This window comes from Sceloporus undulatus, chromosome 1 (genome assembly GCF_019175285.1).
Source record: "Sceloporus undulatus isolate JIND9_A2432 ecotype Alabama chromosome 1, SceUnd_v1.1, whole genome shotgun sequence".
Taxonomy (NCBI): domain Eukaryota; kingdom Metazoa; phylum Chordata; class Lepidosauria; order Squamata; family Phrynosomatidae; genus Sceloporus; species Sceloporus undulatus.
This window is the reverse complement of record NC_056522.1, coordinates 25,403,818-25,427,362: the sequence shown is the minus strand read 5'-3', so window position 1 is coordinate 25,427,362 and position 23,545 is coordinate 25,403,818. Positions and strand designations below refer to the sequence as shown.

The 23,545-nt window shown below is 41.2% G+C and overlaps 1 protein-coding gene across 1 annotated transcript in view; it reads right to left on the bottom strand.

Moving 5' to 3' along the window:
• SRF (serum response factor) overlaps positions 1-23,545 on the bottom strand; it is a 113,720-nt gene that overhangs the window by 76,407 nt on the left and 13,768 nt on the right. Inside the window, 1 exon segment of the mRNA XM_042475123.1 lies at positions 1,988-2,254. Within this exon segment, the coding sequence (XP_042331057.1) occupies positions 1,988-2,254 (267 nt within the window).

Below are 23,545 nucleotides of genomic sequence, written 5' to 3'. Positions count from 1 at the left end.
GGATTATTTTTGTTTTGTTTTTTTACAGTATAAGAACAACCTGCTTCATCTGAGCTATCTAGGGTCTAACTAATCCAACATGCTGTACCCAGAACAACCAAACAGATGTCTTTATGGAACCCACCAGCTGGATTTGAGTGCAACAGCACACTCCTCGTGTTCTCTAGTAAATAGTATTGCAATACCTCTGCTATGGAGATAAAGTACTTTGGGGGATTTATTTTTAAAATAAAATGCTATAAAATGTCCTTTAATCAGTTGGTATGGCCATCATGTATAGCCATTATGACTAATAGCCATAGATTGTATTTTAAAGTGGTTTCATCTGGTGGTCATCACTATATCTTGCCATAGTGAATTCTGGTGTAAAAAAGTATTTCTTCTTCTTCTTTTTCTTCTCCTCCTCCTCCTCCTCCTTCTCCTTCTACTACTACTACTACTATTATTATTAATTTGTATCTCGTTTCCCCAGCCCAAAACTGGGTCTCAGAGTGGCTTACAATCTAAACAAACAGTACAAATCTAAACAAACAGTACAATTCTTCTATCTGTTCTGAATCACCTTCCCTTCAAGTCCATCAGACAAACCACTGTGACATAATCCGGGGTTCTAAGAAGGAGAAAAACTTCACCCATCCACTTTATTCACACCATCCACAACTTTATTGCATCTCTGTCATTGCAAATTCCCCTCCCTGACTTGTTTTTTTTTTTTTTTTTCAAATCTAAAAAGTTTCAACATCTATAACGCTGGGGAAATGCTCCAGCTAATCATTCTTCTTTCCTTTTTCTGCAGCTTTTCTTCATCCTCTCAGCAAAATTCTTTGGTCAGAAGTATGGTCAGAACTCAAAAAATTTACTTTTTTTGGGCTACAACTCTCAGAAACATCAATAACACTAGACAACTGATCATGATGACTGTTAAGATTGTGTTGTGGTACTGGTTGAGTATCCCTGATCTGGAATTCCAAAATACTCTTAATTAATATCCAAAATAAAGTTATGTTTCATATACACATTATACACATAACCTTAAAGTAATTTTATACACATTATTTTTAATAATTTTATGTTATGCATGAAGCAAACTTTGTGTATACTGAACCACCAGAAAACAAAGGTTTTCTCAGCCAGCCATGAAAAAAGTTTTGGTTTTTGGATTATTTTGAATTTTGAAATTCCAGAGAAGAAAAACTCAACCTGTATTAAAATCCCTTCCAGTCAAATTCTAGACAGGACTGCTGGAACAGAATCATTGACAGTTGCTGACAGAAGGACAACAAAGTGGGAGCCATCCTAACCTCCCTTGGGATGGTGTTTCAAAGCTGGGGAGCAGCCAGCAAGAAGGCTCTCTCCCATGTTTCATCTTCCAGGGCGACTAGAAACCACTACGATCTGGAAACCATGCACTATAAGGAGTGACTTAGGGAGTTTGGTATGTTTAGCCTGGAGAAGAGAAGGTTAAGAGGTGACATGACAGCCTTGTTTAAATATTTGAAGGGATGCCATTTTGAGGATGGAGCAAGCTTGTTTTCAGTTGCTCCAAAGAATGGGACCTGGAGCAATAGATTCAAACTAAAGGAAAAGAAATTCCACCTCAACATTAGGAGGAACTTCCTGACAGTAAGGGCTGTTCAACAGTGGAACACACTCCCTCAGAGTGTGGTGGAGCCTCCTTCTTTGGATATCTTTAAGCAGAGGCTGGATGGCCATTTGTTGGGGGTGCTTTGATTTTGAGTTCTTGCATGGCAGGGGGTTGGACTGGATGGCCCTCGAGATCTCTTCTAACTCTATTATTTTTGTACCACACAGAGGCCAAGGACTTACAAGTGCATAACAGCATATGTTAGAATGTCACAGTGTACAACACCTACCCTCTGTTGGAAGTCAAGGATGCAAGCACCAACCTCTTCTTGCCTGAAATCCATAAAAATAATTCCAACAAGCCCACCACAGATAGAATCATGGAGGCAGGGAGAAGCTTTACCTTTGTTTCTCCGCTGCTGTCTGATTCAGACACCTGGTAAGTGAGGTCTGTCTCCTCAAAGCCTGTAGCGCTCATGCGCTGATCAGTGGTCGGGTCTGACCGAGGAGGGGAATCAGGAGAGTTCAAGCATGTCTGGATCAGTGCTTTCCCCGTTTCACTGGTGATCATGGGTTGCAGTTTCCGCGTCGCAAATGTGTACACATGGCCCGTTTCACTGGCCACAAGCAGCAATACTTGCGTCCCCGTTAGGGTGGAAAGTTCATAGGCCTGCAAAGTAGCAACAAAGAAAAGTGGCAAGAAGGGAAAGAGCAATAGTTAGGCACAGATCTTTAAGATTCCACATTGGAGAACACAACTGGACAACTCTCACAAGGTTACATTAGGTATTGTTTCAGTGATGGTCCCACTGAATTCTGCCTTCCTCCCATTGGTAGATTACTATGCAATTTCTTAAGTTTGTTTCTAAATCCACTTCTGGAAAAAAATCATTAAAAGTTTGTGTGGGAGTCTTCAGTTGTACAGTGGGTACCAAAATCCGTGGATGCTCAAGTCCCATTAAATACAATGGATAGTAAAATGATGTCCCTTATATAACATGGTAAAATCAAGGTTTTATTTTTAGTATATATTTTTTTGAATATTTTCAAATTGTGGATGCTTGAATCCGTGGATAAGGAGGGTAGACTGTAGACAGAACTTTTCTAAGTTCAATATTCAAGTTGTCCTGGACAAGCTACTGACATAATTTGCTGTCCCAAACACATTTCCAATGACTAAAAGAAAGTCCTCTCCTCGTGATCTTAATACTTGAACAGGAACATTCGGTCTTTCAGATACTGGGGAACAGCCTTCCCCAGTCTTTCATCCTCCAGGTTACACAATTCCCCTCATCTCCAGCCAGCATAGCTATGTCCAAGCTCATTTTAAAGGTGCAACTGAAGGGTATCCATGAAATGGAGGAGCCATGATGCAGGAGCCATTACTAGGAAGACCTTGTTATTAATATTCCTCAATGTAATTTATTTTAAAGGCAGACTATCTTACCCAAACTGATGCGTTCCAGCTGAGTAAGACAATAATAAGCAACATTCCCACAAGCAATACAAATTGCAACTCAACAACTCTGGAGGACACCAGGTTGGGAGAAGATGGAGTAAGGCCGCCAATGTGATCTTAAACATGATGTGAAATAAATGGCAATCAAAAATTATTTCCTGATTATTACAAACAACCCAGTCATTCCCAAGTAGCTAGATGCCAAAATAGTCCAATATCAACTTCAGACTGACAGATGCCTTTTAACATTTCAGGTTAGGATCCTTTCCAACACTCAGTCCTAAAACCCTGGGATCTAGAGACTAAATCCACATTTACACAGGCACAATTTAAGCATGCAATTTAACTTAATTTAATTTAAGCATGCAATGTAAATGCATATTTACACATGCACAATTTAAGAATGCAATTTTAAGCATGCACAATTTAAGCACTTGCAGAGAATTATTCTTTGGGACTAGATCGGCTGTACTATCTAGAGGGTTCTGGGACTTGTAGTTCCGCAAAAGTAACATTTCAAGCTGCAATAGGTACTCTTACCACAAAACATACAGCACCGTTTCTCACTTCCACATCAATATAAAATACACTTCTAGCATTAAGTAACAGTCAGAACTTGCAGTGGATCATAGACACAAGCTCCTTTCTCATCATATCATAAACTTCCGAGCCCACCAGCTGCCAAGTGTGCTTAACTATCAGCATCCCAGCCAACACAGGGCATGCTGAGCAGGGATGATGGGAATTGCAATCTAGCACATCTGGAAGGTGGGGGCTAGGGGACACCGCTTGACTCCATTCTGGCACTTCTGTCACAATCATTTCTAAACAGAATTAAGCATTCTGGGAAACTGGAACTGGCATGAAGACAACAGCATCACATTTACTCTGCACCATCAACAGGGGGAGGGGAAAACTTAAAAATAGAGAGTACATTGCATTAAAGACAGAGTGATGATTGGGCAATCTGGGAGGAGACGACAGAGGACACAGGAGAAGAGAAAGGAGGCAGCCTTAAGATAAAAAAGGACCCAGTACTCTTTATGAACCAGACATGTAGCTTCCGAGTCTAAAAGCTTTGAATTCCAGCAAGGAAAGTATAAATAAATCCATCATTCCAAGATGCCACACTTCTTATCAGCCATTTGGCAAATGTGTTTCTCCCTCTCTATCTGCAACACTTGTTACACACTCCAACTTTGCCACTTTAGTTTTACTAATATAAGCATGCCCCAGGTTGCCACATTCTTCAAAACCCTGCCTACCTCCGGCCCAAAGCTCAGAAAAGCAACATTTTTATATTACAACCCCCAGAATCCTCTAGACAACATGGCCAATGGTCCACTCCCAACAGCAAGTTCTTCAAAACCTTGCCTCTTCTACCAACCCAAAACTTGGAGGATTTGAAGTGGGGACTCTTTTGGAGTAAATGGCCACACAGTAGGCACTGGGGATATAAGAACACAAGAAAGTGACAAAACAGTAAATCAGATTATACAAGCATAGTTAGTAAAACCTCTGAAAAAGCAGCTCCTGTCCTGTCTAGCTACCTTTTTCCCCCACATCCCCTGCCAAGCTGGAAGTTTTTTGTTTGTTTTTTTAGCAACATTAGCATTGGGATGATGGCAATGGAGGGTTGGAGAAACACAAACTTTTGACGTCTGGTTGAAGTAGTGTATCTGCAGTAAACAGTGCAGTAACACATGAGCTAGGAAAGGTTTTCTACTCTAGCTGTCCTACTGTAGCTATGTGTGCCTTTTTACAACACACCAAGTAAACAGCATTTGTCTACAGAATCCGTTACTGAACATGCACAAATAGCAAAACAGAGAAAGGGGGAAAGCAGATAAGCCTACCTCACCAACTACCACCAGCACATTTTTAAAAGGCACAAGTCTATGTTTGGCCAACAAAATGGAAATCATAAGTGGAGGCTGTCAAAAGAAAAAGTCATCCCTGGATGCATTTTGTAAGATGCCTTTCAGTGGTCTTTAAAAAATTCAAAATATTTTTGGTGTACCTGAACACAAGGCAAGCTTTTTTTCACGCATGCACACTTCTAGTTTTGAACAAAAAGTTTGCCATAACAAATTCTTCTTTTTTGTGTGTTGGAGGAACCTTTCCTTATTCTTTCCATGTTATTTTATCTCTGGTACCAAGCTGCTCAGACTAGTAGCATGAATTTTGCTTTTAAACTCTAGCACAAGAGATCTTCACATATATATCAGGATGATACACTTACATCCTTTTCAGAATTCTGGTCTAGTTTAGGCTGCGAAATATTTGTAATACAGCACATAAGCGCTGAGTAACGTGGAGAAGTGAGGTGGTCAGTCTTTGGGCTGTGCTTATGAAGTACACATGAAGCAAATTACGAAAGGAAATAGTTTAATAAAAGAAAAGAAGAGGAGGCAGGAAAAGAACATTCGGGCCTGTTACAGACTGCCAAAATAAAGCTGCTTCGGGTCTCTTTGGAGGTATGCTGTTTAAATGATGCATGCATCCTAAGAATCCGGAAGCTGCACCAAAGTTGCATTCCAGTGCTTAGGAATGGAGTGTGGCTTTGGTGCGACCTCCGGACTCTTAGGACCCATGCATCATTTAAATAGCATACCTCCAAAGAGTCCTGAAGCAGCTTTATTTTGGCAGTCTGTAACAGGCCTCTGTTTCTAAGCCTCAAGCAGATGTACCTTTGCTTGTTCTCTCTCTAGCTGTACCCAAGCTGGATGATCATGTATGCATACAGTGGGTCCTTGTTATCCGCTGGGGTTTGGTTCCAGGACCCCAGTGGATAACAAAATCCGTGGATGCTCAAGTCCCATTAAGTATAATGGCATAGCAAAATGGTGTCCCTTATATAAAACAGAAAATCAAGATTTGCTATTTGGAATTTATAGTTTTTTTTAATATTTTCAGGACATGGATGATTCAATCTGTGGATAAAAAATCCGTGGATAAGGAGGGCTGACTGTATATGTGTGTGCTTGTGTGTTTATAAAAGATATATATACGGCTGCTGACCCAAGCAGCACAAAGCCACAGTGTTTGTCTTATGGAAAGGATGCAAGACACACATGAAGAACAATCTGAAGTTGAGAAAAGGCAGTGATTCACCTCCAAAGAAGTGCAAGTGGAACTCTACTTGCAATAAGGGGGCTTTCAATTGTCTCAGCAGACCAACAACATCTGGTAGGGCTCAGGTTGTTGCCAATCCCCTAACTAGTATTGCGAACAGTTAGTGGGTGTTGTCAAGTCATTAAAAATGTCAAAAAGGGAAAGGTGACTGGTACACTTGTACTAAAAAAAAAACCATTCTGATTTAATATTAATCACCCTGGTGCTATGGAAAGGTGTGGGAATGGTGTTCTTTTCTACTACACATACGTTAGTGGGTCTCAAATGGTGGGATGAGACACCCAGGGGGGCACGAGAGTTGCTCAAGAGGGGTGTGAGACTTGGAGACCCTGATCCCTCCTCCTCTTCCCACATTTACACATATGTTAAGTATCGAATTTACTTCAAGAAAACCGCTCTAATTTAAACAATGCAATTTCCTTATAAAATGTCAAATTATGAACGTATGAATGAAAACATGCACACTACATAAGAAAAATATTTTTGTTCATATACTATGTCATATGGGGGGGGGGAGAGAGAGAGACAAGGCCTACATGTTGATGTCAAGAGGGTCCCAAGGATAAAAAATGTGAGTACCACTGGCACAATTCAAAGGTCTTTAAATAGAGGTTGGATGGCCATCTGTTTGGGATGCTTTGACTGTGAGTTCCTGCATGGCAGAGGGTTGAACTGGATGGCCCTTGTGGTCTCTTCCAACTCTATGATTCTACCCCTCCCCCAAAAAAATTTCAATAGAGCCACTCCAAAATCTATTGGCCATTTTTCTGTGTTTGGGAAACCTTTCTAAACACACACACACAAATCTGTTCCAAGTCAGATGAGGTCTTATTGTCAAGCTAACCCTCTAGGATTCAGGCTGCATCTGCACTGCAGAAATAATCCAGTTTGACCCCACTTTAACTGCCATGGCTCAATGCTATGGAATTCTGGGAACTGTGTTGAGGCACAGAGCAGAGCTTCTGTAACCTTGTCTTGCGGGGGGGGGGGGGGGGACCTGCCTGGTAATGGCTAGATAGTCCCAGGAGAGGTTCTAGGATCCAGTCTTCGAAGGCCAGCTGTTTAGAAAAAGCCCAGTTTAATTAAAGGGTGAAAAAGTAAAGAACATACTCAATTTATCTTTTGAAGCTATTATGGATCTGCTGCATTAGTATAATGGGGGGATTAAAAAGAAATTTTTACCCATGTGATAGCTTTTGTACTAAACTCTTAAGTTCTTGCTATTCAGCATCTTTAAAAGGGCTCTATAATGTCAACAAGCAAATGTATTTAAATCTTAATAATTAGTTGAACAATTACGCCACCTAAAAAGCAGGGGATTAATCAAACACATATTCTTATCTATTAACATCATGATCAAAAGTATAGTACCTGTAGTGTCTTCTGTAAGGATGATCCCATACCATTATTCTGTTTGGCAATCCCACCGAAGAAATATCTGTTTTCTCATTACTGTATCTACTTTCTCCATGCCATGTATAATTTTTATACTTCTATGATGTCCCCTCCTCTCTCCCTCTTTTCTTAAAATAAAGAACACCAAATGTTGTAACCTGTTCTCACAAGACAAATTTGACCTTAGGTTCTTTATATGATTATGATGACTGGCCGATGTACCAACACTGTAATAAACATAACTGCATTTACTATTTCCTAATATGGTAAAGACACATCAAGAAAAGAACTGGTGCACATCCAAGCTAGATAATTGCTCCAATAAATGGACATATAGTAACATCCAGCCTCCTGGAAAAACATAATTGTGCTTCTTTCTATTCATTTGTGAATAACCATGTTCCACTTATTCCAGCATTCTCATATGTTCTTTCCTTCCTTCCTTTAGGAAACAGTTGAACAAATGGCAAATTTGATGAAAACAGTCAACATTCATTGAGAACCTCTCCAGTACAAGCCAAGTTAAAATAAAGATTGAAATGCAAGAGCACAGCTAGGCTATAATTTTTTTAATTCAGTGGGGCTTGACAGGTCCCAATGACTTATGCTCAACAACATTAGCATCTTTATGTAGCAGTTTAAGTTTATATGGGACACATGTTGAGTTTCCTTTATCCAAAATGCTTGGGACCAGAAGTGTTTAGATTCCCCCTCCCAAGATTTTGAAATGCCTGTATTTCCATCTATGAACATGATGAGATAACTTGGGAGATTGAACCCAAGCCTAAACACAAAATTCATTTCAGTTTCATATACACTTTATACACATAGCCTGAAGGTAATTTTATACGATATTTTAAATACAGTTGGCCCTTGTTATACACTGATTTTTTATACACTGATTCAAGCATACACGGTTTGAAAATGTTCCAAAAAAGTATAAATTTCAAATATCAAACCTTGATTTTCCATTTTTTATAAGGGACACCATTTTGCTATGTCATTATATTTAATGGGACTTGAGTATACACGGATTTTGTTATACACGGGGGATCTTGGAACCAAACCCCAGCGTGTAACAAGAGTCCACTGTAATTTGTGCATAAAACCAAGTTTGTGTACACTGAACAATCAGACAACAAGTGGCACTATCTCTGCCACCCATGAAAAACATTTTAGTTTTGGGGGTATTTCGGATTTCGGAATTCCAGATAAGGGGGATCCAACTTGTGTATTTCTTCCATATTTAAAAACAGGATAGTTTCCTCTTTATCACTCAGCTTTTTAAACCGTGCAATATATGTACCATACAAATTCCTTCACCATAAAGTTTTCAGTCTCAATCTGAGAAATCCACCTGCCTATGAAGGAAAGATGTACTACTTTAACCGGATAACTAGGCATCAGCTAGAGCCCTCCAGATATTTTTACCTACAGTTCCCATCAGCACCACCCATCTCAGCCAACAGTAAGGGATTGTGGGAATAACAGTGCAAAACATCTGTAGGGAGAGAGGTCTCTTATCCCTGAGACAAGTCATATGCTACTCAGGAGCTGGCTGCAGGAAGAAAAAAGGAAAGTAACAGCATTTTTTCTAACCCCTCCAAATGACCCAGACCAAAATCTTGGAAAAGTTACTTTGGGAGACTTCAACTGTTAACTGCTGTCAAGTCGACTTTGATTTATGGTGACCCCAAGAATGAGAGACCTCCAAGTTACGCTATCATCAACAGCCCTGCTCAGGTCTTGCAGATCCTACTACTCCCCAAATCCACAGCATGGTCAATAGAGATAGTGGAAGTGGTAGCCTTAAAAAGTAACTCTTTGCCAGGCTCTGTCAAAATCCTTTAAGCTCCACCAATGCATCTTTCAGATACATTGCAGATTCTTTTTATTTGAGTGAAATTATGTTGACATAAATATGACGTTTTTAGAAGACTTTATGGTGTTTTGATTTACTTTCCCCACCTCTTCATCAACGGCAGGGGTTGGTAACCTGGTACCCTCCAGATGTTTTAAACCAGTGGTTTTCAAACTTTGCCTTGCCAGGAGTTTGGGGCTTCAGCTCCCAGAATCCCTGGTCACTGGCCAAGCTAGCTGGAGCTTCTGGAAGATGAAGTCCAAAAAACCTGGAGGACCCAAGTTTGAGAACCACTGTTTTAGACTTCAGATTCCGTAACCCCTTACCATTGCAGTTGTTTGTTGTTGTTAAATGCTCTTGAGTCAACCCCAACTCATGGCTACCCTGTGGATGAGGCATCTCCAAGCACCCCTGTCCTCCACTGCTTTGTTTAGGTCCTGTAAATTCATACCCTGACTTCCCTAATTGAGACTATGTTTCTAACATAGGATCTTCCTCTTTCTACTGCCCTCTTTCTACTGTTACCTTTTCTCTTGTTGTCTTTTCCAATAAGTCATGCCTTTTCATGATGTGGCCAAAGTATGACAGTCTCAGTTTCATTATCTTGGCTTCCAGGTTTGGGGGCTTGTAAAAGCTCTAGGTCAAAACATCTGAAAGGCATCCTGACTTACACAGTGTACAGACTGGTGATAAAGGCCAATCTAGGGGCAGACTGGGGACGTGATGTCCGCACAATGCACGCCCCAGCTCCACCCCCTGCTGCGCGGCACTCCTCTGATGCTGTGTCCATATGACACAGCTTTTTGCAGTTCCTTTTTGCACCACAGATAGGCCAGATCAGGGCTGCGCTGTGTAGTTGCCATGGCCCCGATCCGGCACTAAAAGGGGCAGTCTGTGGAGCCCCTTAGTGTATTGGGGATACTGAAGATTCTCCCAGGACATTCAGGAGTTCAAACTCACTTTAGCTCCTTGAAGCCCTTTGCAAGTCACAATATCCTCTGAGCATGAGGACCCTTGCTGACTCTTCATTACCATCCAGAGAACAACCTGAGCTGCACAACAGAGCTTTCATTCCCTCCATCCCTTCAAACCTCTTTGCACATCATTTCCCTTGATCTAATTTGTACCCAAACTGTGTTAGCCTATGGGGAACTGAAGAGCTGGTTCGTGGACCACTAAGTTGAGACAATCCAGGTTAACATTTTCATTCATTGCTATTAAGCAATGATTTTCAAAGCACACGGTTTGCATCTTTGCCAGGCCCCTGTGTAACTCAATGGTAGGGCACATGCTTTGCGTGCAATGGGACCCAGATTCAACATTCATCACCTCTTGCAGGAAAACTTCTGAGATTTTGGAAAGCTGCTGTGGTTCAGTACAGATCAAACTGAGCAGTCTGATATTCTCTATGGCAACTTTCCTGCAATGCTACGGCCTTATATACTTGCAGTTCTGGCCAAGGCCTGAGTTTCTAATCCACCAGCCCAACACACTGCGAGGAAGAAGACAATGTAAAAGGAGTTTAATCAGCTGTTTGGCCGTGTTTATAAATATCCACATACACACACCCCAGTTCCAACATTCTGTCTACTTGCCATCCAGAGAGCTATGAGAAAAATGTCACTCCAGCACATTGGCAGGAGCATAAGGTGGTGCCAATGTGTACAGTCAGGAACATTATACTGCCAAAATTTCCTCTCATTAACTCCTCTTTCGGTCCAGGGAACAGGGGGTGGGAGAGGGTATACTAGCATCTTGATCCTGGCATACTGGCCAAGATATATCTACTGCTTTAGAGGGGGTTTTTTTTGCAAATTTTATATTCTAAAAAGGAAGCTTCCAGGCTTGAAAGCCATAGCATGTGTCCTAATTTGTAACCAATTCTTTCTGAAAATGCAATGGGTTCTGATTACACAGAGGTGAACAAATTTTACTTTGTACATGCTCAGAAGCTTCTATCAGATCTGATTGCCTAGTACACAGGTGACTCTTGAGACCCCTCCCTACTGACTTCTCAAAGCCCCCACCACCTCCCAAAATATATTCAGCAAAAAACCTACAAAATGGATCCAAAAATATTTGGGAGAATCCCCTTCCACAAAAGAACTCCTTTCAAAATTTAGAAAAGGCCTTAAAGACAAGTAGGAATGATGTACCCTCACTTCCAGTTACCTAAAAGGTCAGATGCAACTTTGTGCTGCACCCCTTTAATGCTCAGGAACCCAAAATAGGTTCACGAAGACTTCCAAGTTCTGAAAGCATGCTCTCTCCATCTTACTATGTGAACTGGAATCCCTGGTTTTCTTCCTGCTCCACCTACCCAACCATTTATCAGTCCCTTTCATATATTTGACATTGGCCATCTTGCAATCAGATGCGGCCCCTACAAACCCTGATTACTATATATACTCATGTATAAGTCTAGAAATTTTGCTCAAAAAACTGACCCAAAAAACCTGAGTCGACTTTATCTATGGGTCAATGTAAGTACTGCACCTTAACTCTTATTTTTAAAAAGGAACCATCCCCTTGTGAAAGGCAAGAGCATCATCTGTTATGGAAGCACTGATCCCCCCACTCCGATCCAGTCTTTAGTATGAGCACATTTATGCCTGCTAGAATTTTCTAAGTTCTTTGGCATTGTTTTTCTTTGCTTCATTTAGATCCGTTGTTACATTCCCCTAAATTTTACCCTTGACTTATCCATGGGTCGTATCAAAATCCATAATTTTGGCCCCAAAACCTGTCCTCGATTTATACATGAGGACAACTTATAGTCAAGACTTCGGTCCTCTGGGAAGAATCTGCTACAACCTAAGACCAGACTTTCAGCGGTGACCCAGAGGACCTTCCCATCAGCCGCTCCCAGGCTCTGGAATGATCTACTGGACGAGAGCCACCATATTACCACCTTGGAAGCCTTTTAAAAGGCTATTAAAATGGATGTCTTCCGGCAGTCCTTCCCAGACTAGGTTAGATCCATTAGATGTACCCTCCTCTATTAATACCTCTATTATTATTATTATACTGATATCAAAACTTATTGATACCTTTGCCCTGTCCCCCCCTCTAGAGGAAGACTCATTTCTTGCGCTAATCTGCCTGAAATTTCAGTGTATTCCTATTGGACAGTTTTAAATTTTTTGATGTTTAATCTCTTTTTATGGGCTGATCACTGTTTTTATGTTTGGGGGAAGCTTGGGGTTTGGAGGGGGTTAATTGTAATTTTTAATTGTTTGATGTTTTATTTATACTGTTGGAATCTGCTTTAATTCCTTTGTGAAAAAGTGGAATACAAATTATTATTATTATTATTAAGATTATTAAGATTATTATTATTATTATTATTATTATTATTATTATTAAGTATAGACACTACCTGCTATGGTCAGTTGAGGATCAGAAATTTCGCTGCAGGGAACTCCAGGATTTTTTTTTTCTTTTATGGTGATTAAATACACTATCTCCTCTTAGTGGAACCAAGCCAGGTACAGTACTAAAAGTTCCTTATCCAATATTACCCAGAAGTGTTTCTTTTCTGGATATAAATCCCCACATTCCTAGTGTGCCAAGATTCACCGACTTACTGTATATACTGAGTCTAGAAATTTTTGTCAAAAAATTGACCCCAAAAATCTGAGTCGGCTTATCCATGGGTCAATGTTAGTACCATACTCTAACTCTTACCAAAAAAAAAAAAAAAAGGAACCAGCCTCTGATCCAAGGAAAGAGCTTAATCTGTCTTGGAAGCACTGATTCCTCTTTATTCACTCATCCATCCAGCCTTTAATCTGAGTACAAACAGTGATATCTGCTTGAATTTTCTAAGTTGTTCGGCATCATTTCCCTTTGCTTCATTCTTCAAATCCTTTGTTACATGCCCCTAAATTTTATATTTGACATCCACAGGTCATCTCAAAAGCCATAATTTTTGCCCCAAAAATGTGTCCTCGACTTATACATGAGGTCGACTTATAGTCGAGTATATACTGTATGTAGTCCAAAACAAGTAACTTTTCCTCATTCCAAAAAGTAAATTTTCCAAGCACTAATATTTCCCTTCGCATCTCGCAAAACTGTGACAAGGCTCAAGCCCAGAAATAACCTTCCTCTGAGAACCAGAATAGTTTTGCTCTCAACACTCACCACAGGCCTTCTGTCTCGAGGCCAAAGGCAATGGCAAAAACTTGGGGCAGAGGGAGGACACAAACAGGAAACGGACCAGGACTGACAGTTAGACACAGACCATCCTTCAGCAAGAGGCAGTGAGGAGTCGGCTGAGTTCTCAGAATGTCAGCCAAAGTAATTACTGAGCAATACGCCAAGATCTGGCTTCTCTGAAAGCTCACGCAGACCCCCCAAGTGGATTCGCCTACACGCAGGTGCCCTTTAGCCCCATGCACCACTGAAGAGGTCAGAGAGCAGAAAAGCAGCAGATTGAGATGTCCATCAGCAAACCCTGTTGCTCAGAAACTCTCCTGCCATTGCACAGCTTAGGACTAGGAATGTAAGAAGGGCCCTGCTGGCAGAGGCCAAAAGTCCACCCATCACGTTCCCAAACAGTGGCCAAGCAGATGCTTCTGGCAAGCTCAGAATCAGCCCAGGGAAGAAGGAGCCCATGATTTTACTGATCACTTCATTTACTGATCACATCCCAACATCTGGAACATGTCCAGAGGAGAGTGACCAAAATGGTGAAAGATCTGGAAACCATGCCCTATAAGGAGTGGTTTAGGGAGCTGGGTATGTTTAGCCTGAGGAAGAGAAGGTTAAAGGGTGACATGATAGCTATGTTTAAATATTGAAGGGATGTCATATTGAAGATGGAGCAAGCTTGTTTTCCACTGCTCCAGAAACAAAGACATGGAGCAATGGATTCAAACTACAGAAAATGAGATTCCACCTAAACATTAGGAAGAACTTCCTGAAGATAAGAGCTGTTTGATAGTGGAATACACCAGTGATGTATTCAAGTCATTTAGTCCAAGTCTCCACCTTCAAGTCTTAAGCCGAGCCTCAAGTCCTAGCAAGATACTTTCGCATCAAGTCTCAAAGTCTGGAAGCCATCATTTAATTAAAAAAAAAAGGAGGCAGTGTGTATTTCTCAGAGGGAAAAGCAAGTGTGTTAGGCAATAAGCTTAAAGTGGGGGATGAGGTCTGCTTGTTGGTTTGTCCACAGGTGAATTAGTTTGTATGATTGTGCTGGGATATAAAGTTCCCACTTTGTTAAACTTCATTAGAGCTTGCTACTGTGTGTGGGACATCCCAGTCCTAGGTAAGTCTGGATACTATTTTAGGACTTCACATATGTATATATTTTTTTTCCTTAAGGACTATACTTCATATCTTTAAAAGTTGCCTGCATGTATATTCTTTTAGGCAGGATATTTGGTCCATTAAGAGCTACAACTTACCCATAGAGACGGGATGTCCCTATACATCTTATGAGTACCTTTCCAAGATTGTTTCATTAGGTATTTATGATTCATGCTCTTTTAGTTATATGGTCTTTGCTATTACTTATATGGCAATGTATGTGACCCATTCTCATTTTATTTTTTACAGTTGTACATGACCACTGAGGAAGACACATATGTCGAAATGCGTTTGGTCAACATTTACTATTTTGTAATGGGCGGGCATACTGTATTATCCCTTTTAATTTGTTAGTCATTGTGCACTCTCTAACCTGTTGTATACCCTTTAATCTCATTCTGTGAGGCACAAATGAACTGATATTTCATGTACTGTATATGTTTCCATGGGATTTGCAGTTTTCTGGCCCAGTTCTGATTGCTCATTTTATGTTTATGTCTGTTAGGGCGTGGCCCACAGGCTTGAATTACCTTTTATAGATCGCATGCTTTGTATTTTAAAAATTTTTTATATCCAGTGTTATAAAAAAATTTTTAAAATACAAAGCATGCGATCTATAAAAGGTAACTTAGGACTCTTAGGACGCATGCATCATTGAAACACTATACCTCCGCTGTGACTCGAAGCAGCTTTATTTTGGCTGTCTGTAACAGGCCCATATATACTTAATTATAAGTCGAGAAATTTATGCTCTAAAACTGACCTTAAAATCCTAGGTCAACTTATACAGTATACAGATCAATATCTAGTACAGCTTAAAAAGGTCCTAAAACAAGCAAGCCTGATGCCTCACGCTTGGTGCCTCAGGGCACTGTTTTTTTCTGTGTCTGTGTGTGTGTGAAAGAGGTTTCCAGTCCGATTTGCAAGCCACATCTTCCCATGGAAGGAACACCTCATTGAACACCACTTGCTTCTCTTCCCAGTCCGATTTGCAAGCTCCTCTTCCAATGGAAGAAACTCCACATTGAACACCACTTGCTTCCCTTCCCAGTCCGATTTGCAAACCTCCTTTTCCCATGGAGGAAACTCCACATTGAACACCACTTGCTTCCCTTCCCAGTCCGATTTGCAAACCTCCTCTTCCCATAGAAGAAACACCTCATTGAACACCACTTGCTTCCCTTCTCAATCCGATATTAAAACCTCTCCTCCAGGATCTTGGAATTGGTATTAAATGCTTGGGAGAGGTCCGGGGAAGGAGAAGGAGGGATGCAAGTGGTATTTCCCCCCTTTCCATCTTTCCTTATAGCCCCCTAGGTTTTACCCTCGAATTATCCACAAGTCATATCAAAATCCATGATTTTGACCCTGAAACCTTCTCTCGGCTTAGACATGAGGTCGGCTTGTGCACGAATATACAGTGGTACCTCGGGTTACGAAATTAATTCGTTCCGCGGCTAATTTCGTAACCCGAAAAACCTTCGTAACCCGAATTGCCATAGGCGCTAATGGGAAAAAAGCCGCGGCTCTGCCGCGGCTCCATTTAAAGCAGCGCCAGGGTTTTTTCGTAACCCGAAAAAACCTTCGTAACCCGAAACAATAAATCCCTATGGGATTTATTCGTATCCCGAAAAATTCGTAACCTGGGTAATTCGTATCCCGAGGTACCACTGTATATGGTAAGTCCAAGTCAGTTGACTCGAGTCAACATCACTAGAATACACTGCTTTCAGAGTGTAGTGGAGTCTCCTTCTTTGGAGGTTTTTAAGCAGAGGCTTGATGGCCATATGTCGGAAGTGCTTTGATTGTGAGTTCCAGCATGGTAGGGGTTTGGACTGGATGGCTCTTGAGGTCTCTTCCAACTTTATGATTCTATGGCGGGTTACAAACGGCCCTCAAGGGGCCGTTTCCCCCCCGCCGCCATTCGCTGCGTAGGGAAGCCCCAGCTGCCAGACCGCAAGGCTTCCCTGCGCAGCAAAAAAGGAGCGGCGAAATGCCGCTCCTTTTTGGAATGCGGAAGTGGCGCCGCGAGGGGTGGAGTGCGTCCTCGCGACGTCACTTCCGCCGCGACACGTCTGGACGCACAGCATCCAGTACGTCAACATGGCGGCGCCCATGTGGATGGGCACCGCAAAAAAGTACGCGCTCTGCGCGTACTGGGACAAAGGGCTGTCAGGAAGGTAAGAACCTTCCTAACCCTAATACGGCCCTTCCTAACCCTAGTACGCGCGGAGCGCGTACTTTATGGCGGTTTGTAACCCGCCTATGATCTGCCATTTGGGTGGTAGATAACCATCTTAAATGAATCACAAGCCATCAATCAAGGGGCTGTTTAGCTTGGAGGGGGAGAAGAGGAGGTGAGGGACATGCTAGAGGTATACAAGTGAATGAGAATTTTCTTCTCGCTATTACTACTACTATTATTATCAGCTTTTTTATATTCCACTTTTTCACCAAAAATGGACTCAAGAGAGTTTACAAACAGTCAGCATTAAAATGGAATTAAACTAACAATAGCATTTTTAAACGGTTTAAAGCAGTGCTTCTTTAGCTATCTGATGTGTGGGACAGGCAAGGTTCCCCCCCCTCCAATTTGCCAAGGAACATGAATATTTGTGCACATTGTATAGAACTGCTTCCTCCTTTTGGAGCAGCAGCCAATAGCTTATGGACCAGCAGTGGTCCCAAGGCCAGTACTTTAAGCAACAATGCTTTGAAGTTAAAAAAACAATCTAGCACCCTCTTGAAAAGGCTTTTCAACAGCCTACCATTCCCAAAAGGCTGCCAGAATAAAGAATTATTTGCTTGCCAGCAGGAGGACTATAAGATGAGACTCATTGTGTCCTCCCTAGGAAGGGTATTCCATAGTCCAAGGACAGCAGTTCAAGCTCCTATTATACTTGAAGCCGGTATGTGTGTGTCATCCACTGAGGCTGCTGCCACAATGCAGACATATAGCAGTTTGACACCACTTTAACTTCCATAGCTGAATGCTATGGAATTCTGAGATTTATAGTTTGGTGGAGTCCCAGAGCTCTCTGACAGGGAAGGCTAAATATATCACAAAACTAAAAATGCCACAATTCCATAGCACTGAGTCATGGCTGTTAAAGTGGTGTCAAACTGCTATATTTCTGCAGTGTGGCAGCAGCTCAAAGTGAAATGGTGACAGATACACAACAGATAAGAGGAAAAACTTCTTCACACAATGCATAGCTGCACTGTGGAATTTGCCACCATAGGATGCAGCAGTGGCTTCCATTTTGGATAGGCAGAATAAAGTGCTGGACAAATTCATGGAAGATGGATTCACTAACAGCTAGTGGTCAAGACTAATGGATCTACATTGTCTCCAGTGGCAAAGACGAATTATGGGTTGCTGGAGAGCACAAGATAGACAGTGCATTAGCACTCAGGTCCTCCTTGCACTTCCCTTAAGCAACAAGTTGGCTATTGTTGACTAGAATGCTGGACTAGATAGAACTTCAGTGTGAACCAGCATAGCCCTTGACATGTCATCAATGGCATACATGCTCATCTGCTCAAGTTTAAAGTTAATGTCTGGCCACATCTTTCATGTGTCAAAGCTACAGTGTAAATCTCTTTACCTCACACTAACCATAACAAGTTTGGGATTGCATATACAACAGCAAAAAATAGGGCTTTTTTCTGTTTGCACAAGACAAATGGTGGAAATAACCATTCCTCTTTAAAATGCCAGCAAAGACTAATCACTGCTGACAGTGGTAACTTACTATTGTATATACAGAACCCATGAAAGCATCCAAGTCATTTCAAGACCTTCAGACTCTCTAGGAGAGCTTCACCAAGACTATATGGCTTTTCCTTATCAGTGAATAAAACTGGACAAAGGCAAGAAGTTCACAGTACAAACATCCAACTTTCAAACCCACATCCTGGTTCATGTGCACAAAGAAGTATCTCCTGCCCCAGAACACAAAAAGCTATTCCAGCCTCAAACCAGGGGAAAGCACACCACACTATGCAAGACACACTCAATATTTCATTGCTGTGAGAGGCTATCTACTTTCATAATAGCCTGTCCAAAATTTAAAACCCACAGTGTGACTTTGGGAAAAGCAAAGGGAAACCCTTTCTGAACAAATCTTGCCAAGAAAACCCCATGATAGGGTCCTACCTCAGGGTCACTGTAAGTGGGAAAGGACTTGAAAACACACAACAACCAGAAGCAGAAATCCTGATATGCATATGAGCCCCAGGAAAAGGCAATGGCAAACCTCCTCTGAACAAATCTTACCAAGAAAACCCCACTGGAAACAACTTGATGGCACACAACAACAACGACAACAACAACAACTGCTGTGAAGCTAAACTGGTAGATACATGATAGGGCTTTCTCTGCAGCAGCACTCAGACTGTAGGATTCCCTCCCAAAAGAGGTCAATCTGGCTCCATCCCTTGTAGGTTTTTAGCCAGCAGCTAAAACTATGTGACATTAAAATTAGGAGTGGCAGCTATGACTGTTTTTAACTGTTTTTTTTTATTGTGATTTCAGAATTATTTTTACACAAGATGTTTTAATTTGTTTTTAAATGTGTTTTAATCATGCATTTAAATGTGTTTAATCATGGTTTTAAATGTGTTTTACTCATGTATTTACTGTTTTAAATGTTTTTATCCACTACACATCACTCTGAAGACCCTGTAGGCTGAGGGATAATAGACAAAAGCCTTAAATAATAAATGAGTACTGTCACCATTTCTCCAAACAGTCTAATAACCAAAAGCATCTGGTTAGAGACACTAAATGCCTTTAACCTACAGGAAACCAGGGATTTGCTTAAGAGACTAGTTTAAGATGCTTTCAGGTCTTGTTAGCACTACTTCTAGGACTTGAAAAAGTTCATTTTTAACTACAACTTCCAGAATACCTAGCCAACAATACTCCCAGAAAGATAGAGAGAGAGAGAGAGAGAGAGAGAGAGAGAGAGAGAGAAAGAACCTCTCCAAATTCTGAAGTTACTGTATTACATGATGTCTTTAAAAGCATAAGCCAATGGAGAACACTCAAGGCCAACTTTCATGCATTTTTGCAAAATCCTCCATACTAGCAATTTTCCATACATATAATCCAAATCATCCAAATGACAGCAAATTACCATGAAGAATAGAATGCCTACAAAACAAGGAATTAGGAAGAGTAAACCCACAAGATTGATTACTTACAGTCATGTCATTGTTCTTGAATGGCTGCCTAGGAACATATAGACAGTTACGGGTTTTAAGAGCAAGGTACAGATAGGCATGCTCAGAAACATACACACATGAGTACAGCACCATGCCTAACCAGAAGACAATTGATTCATGCTTATTGTGCAATGCACAGAAGGTGCCCCTGGGTAAACTGCATTTCTCTTTACTTCATTCTTTACACTCTGTAAATGATGCCACCCCAAAAGAGTTAGAAGAGAAGGCAGTGGATTTAAAAACAAAAGGGGTGGGAAACCTTTGGCCCTCCAAATATGCTGGAGTGTATATGTGTGTGAGAGCCTTCAAGTCGCTTGTCAACTTATGGTGAGCCCATGAAATTCACACCATTTTTTATCCTCATAGGTGATTTTGCCAGTTCCCTCTTCTGAAATATAGCCTACAGAATCTGGTATTTGTTGGTGGTCTCCCAACCAGGCTGATCTTGCTTTGCTTACAATATGAGATGGGATCGGGTGCCTTTACAGTACTTAAGCTTACATCTCCCATAATCTATTACCATGGGGTATCTGAGAGTCAACGTGTAAAATATCTAAAGGGCCAAAGGTTTCCTATCCCTGGGATATGGGTGTGCAGAATACACGCTGCACTACCAAAAATGCCACTGATACACCTCTCTTACACTCATGGAAGATTTTTCAGACATCTTTTGAGCTTCTGGCATTCTTCAAAAATAGGATCTACAAAAGAAAGCAGTATAAATCAGAAAACAGTACAATTATTAAGCATTACAACCAACCAAGTGTTTTGGGAACCTGCTTCTGCTGACCCCATAAACTCAGGCAAACAAACAAGATTTATTCAAGTCTCAGATGTATCACTACAGAGCTTGGAAAGGTTACCATGAAGGGGATATTATATTCAATTGCTGCCAGTTCCAACTAGATTAGACCAACTGAAACAACAGGATTTGCCTAAGTGTAGACATATACAGTGGTCAATTCAATGGGTGTCCTCTAATGGGATTTTGTTCTCAGACTAAAATTCCCAGAATCTCCCAGTCAGAATGGCCACTAGCCATTTTTCTAAGTCCTGAGTCACTAAGGCGGCCAGGCTGCATCCAACACGATGAGCTGAAATCTGTCAACCCTGCAGACACAAGACAAACAGATGCAAGGCAGCCAGTTGCTAGGGTTTCCCAAGTAGTTCAAATCTGGAAAGGCTGTCCCAGCTGTCACAGAGGGTTGCAGCTGTGCCATCCTATGGACCTGGCAAACAGCTGCTCAACTATTTCTTATACTCTTGTCACCCAGTCAATTGGGTAGGATTGCACAGAGCTGGAGAAGAGTTTCCCAGTGGAGAACTGAACTCTTCCTTCATTCCCATTCAGCCAGACTGCCTCTAACCCACTTGAAAAAAGGAACAGTGTGTACCACAGTGATCTACCAGTGCTCCAACTACAAAGCAAGACAGCTGAAGAGTCAAAAAAGAGCCTTGTTCAACTTTGTTTCATTGGCAAAACAGCTGCTCTGGGCTTCATTTCACACCAACTTGGAGAAGGCAAGACCAGCTGTTCAACAACTTCTCAAATGGCAACAGTGTATGGAGGCCCATGATCACACACAACCCTGGTTAAAACAGTTTGCCGTTCACTCTATAGAGAAAAGCCAGCTAGCAAAGGGCGAGCAAAGAGTTCCCATTTTGTATTGCTCCACCAACAACTGTTGACTGCCACTGGGAGCTTGCTAGATTGGAAAAGTTGTTTTGGATTGAACTCCCAGAATCCCCAAACTTGCAATTCCAGAAAGGAATTTCTCCCAGCTCTCAAACTGGCATAGCAAATACCTGGCGCTGTTCATGTGCTGATGAGGAGAACTAAACTGGCACTGAGCCTAAACAAGACAAAAAATGGTGGAAGGAACCCTACTGACAAGGGCTGTGGCATTTGGCCTGGCCTACCCTCCCTTTTCTTCTTTTTAAATAATAATTTTATTAAATACATAGAAATACAAACACTAATTTAAAAAATACATACAATCATATCAACATAACAGTACAGAAATATACATACTTACTAAGTTTCAACATATGCATTGCTAACATTTATCTGTGTTTCTTATCTTGTAGCTACAATCAGTGTCGATATTCTGTAGAAGTTCCTCACATTCACACTTTATCCTTCAACTTTGTACCCTTCTTCTACCCCTTCCGTCTCTTCTGTCCATTTACTTCTTACTTTCCTAATTTCTTAATACCTTCCCTTTTCGATCAAGGCTACAGCCTGGGGATACACTTACATCCAGCCCAGAAAACAGAGGTATCAGTGGTACCCATGGCACAAAAATGCCTTTGGTCAACTTCAACCAATAGATTAAGAAAGGGGAACCTGCACATATTGCTGAACTGCAACTCCTAGCATTTGTCATCATTTAATCAAGGTTGATGGAAGTTGCAATCCAATGACACTTGCAGGTCCACAAGTTGTCCACCTCTGCAAGAGGTGCATCCCTGTCCTTCCTGGAAAGAAAGCCCCTCACTACAGTTATTCATACACTGAAAATATTCATCTTAAATCACCAAGGAGTATTGAAAAACTTCAGCTGGTACTCCGTATGGTGATCAGCTTTCAGAACTGAGAACCACTGGGTGTAGCACTACAGCATAAGAAACTGCTGCATATGTATGAGCATCACCCTATCCCTCCACGATATGCCCCAACCCTAGACTTCCCTAATTAATTAATTAGTTCATCGATTATTCATATTTCTCTTGTATCTGAACTGGGAAACTACAGTTACCAGAATGGGAGGGGTGAACCAATAAACCAGATCTAATCCTGTAACTATAGTTTCCAGTTTCAGTAACGATGTGGTTAACACAACCCAAAACAAGTCTTCAGCCACAGTATAGCAATACGGGAAAGGATCACGTATATCATGTTGTGCTTGTTTTGATTACATGTTTTTAAATTGCTTTTTAACTCGGTAGAATTTTAATATTAGAATTCCTTTAATTGCGTGTTAGCATTATAACTTTTTGTTTTTTATTTGTCCCTTCTTTAATCTTGCTGTGAGTCACCCTGGGAGAGGATGAATATGTCAAACAAATAAAAAAGAACATGGGTTCTGCATCTCTTGGATTAATAAGACGAGGTATGTTGCATCTGAACTGGATCACTGTAACCAAGACAAATGTTACACTGATCTGAAAGATCTATACCCTACCCGTTTTTCCCCTTGTAACCACCTTGATTCCTTCGGGAAAAGGTGGGATATAAATATATTATTATTATTATTATTATTATTATTATTATTATTACTACTACTACTACTACACCAGCTATTCCCAGCAACTTAAATGTTGGCTTTGATCTTGTGACAACATGGAACCAGAATTATCTGAATGATGCCTTTTGGCTGAAGAGCGGGGTATGAATTATATATACACACACCTCTTCCAGCCCATGCACCAGAACAGATTTTAAGGCCATGAAGGGGACTGCAGGGTAGAAGGGAGAACTGACCCTTCCCTGCCCTGCTAATGGAAGCAGAAGGACAGCAATGGATATCGCCTGCATGTTTATCTTATGAAGATAGGCTATGGTG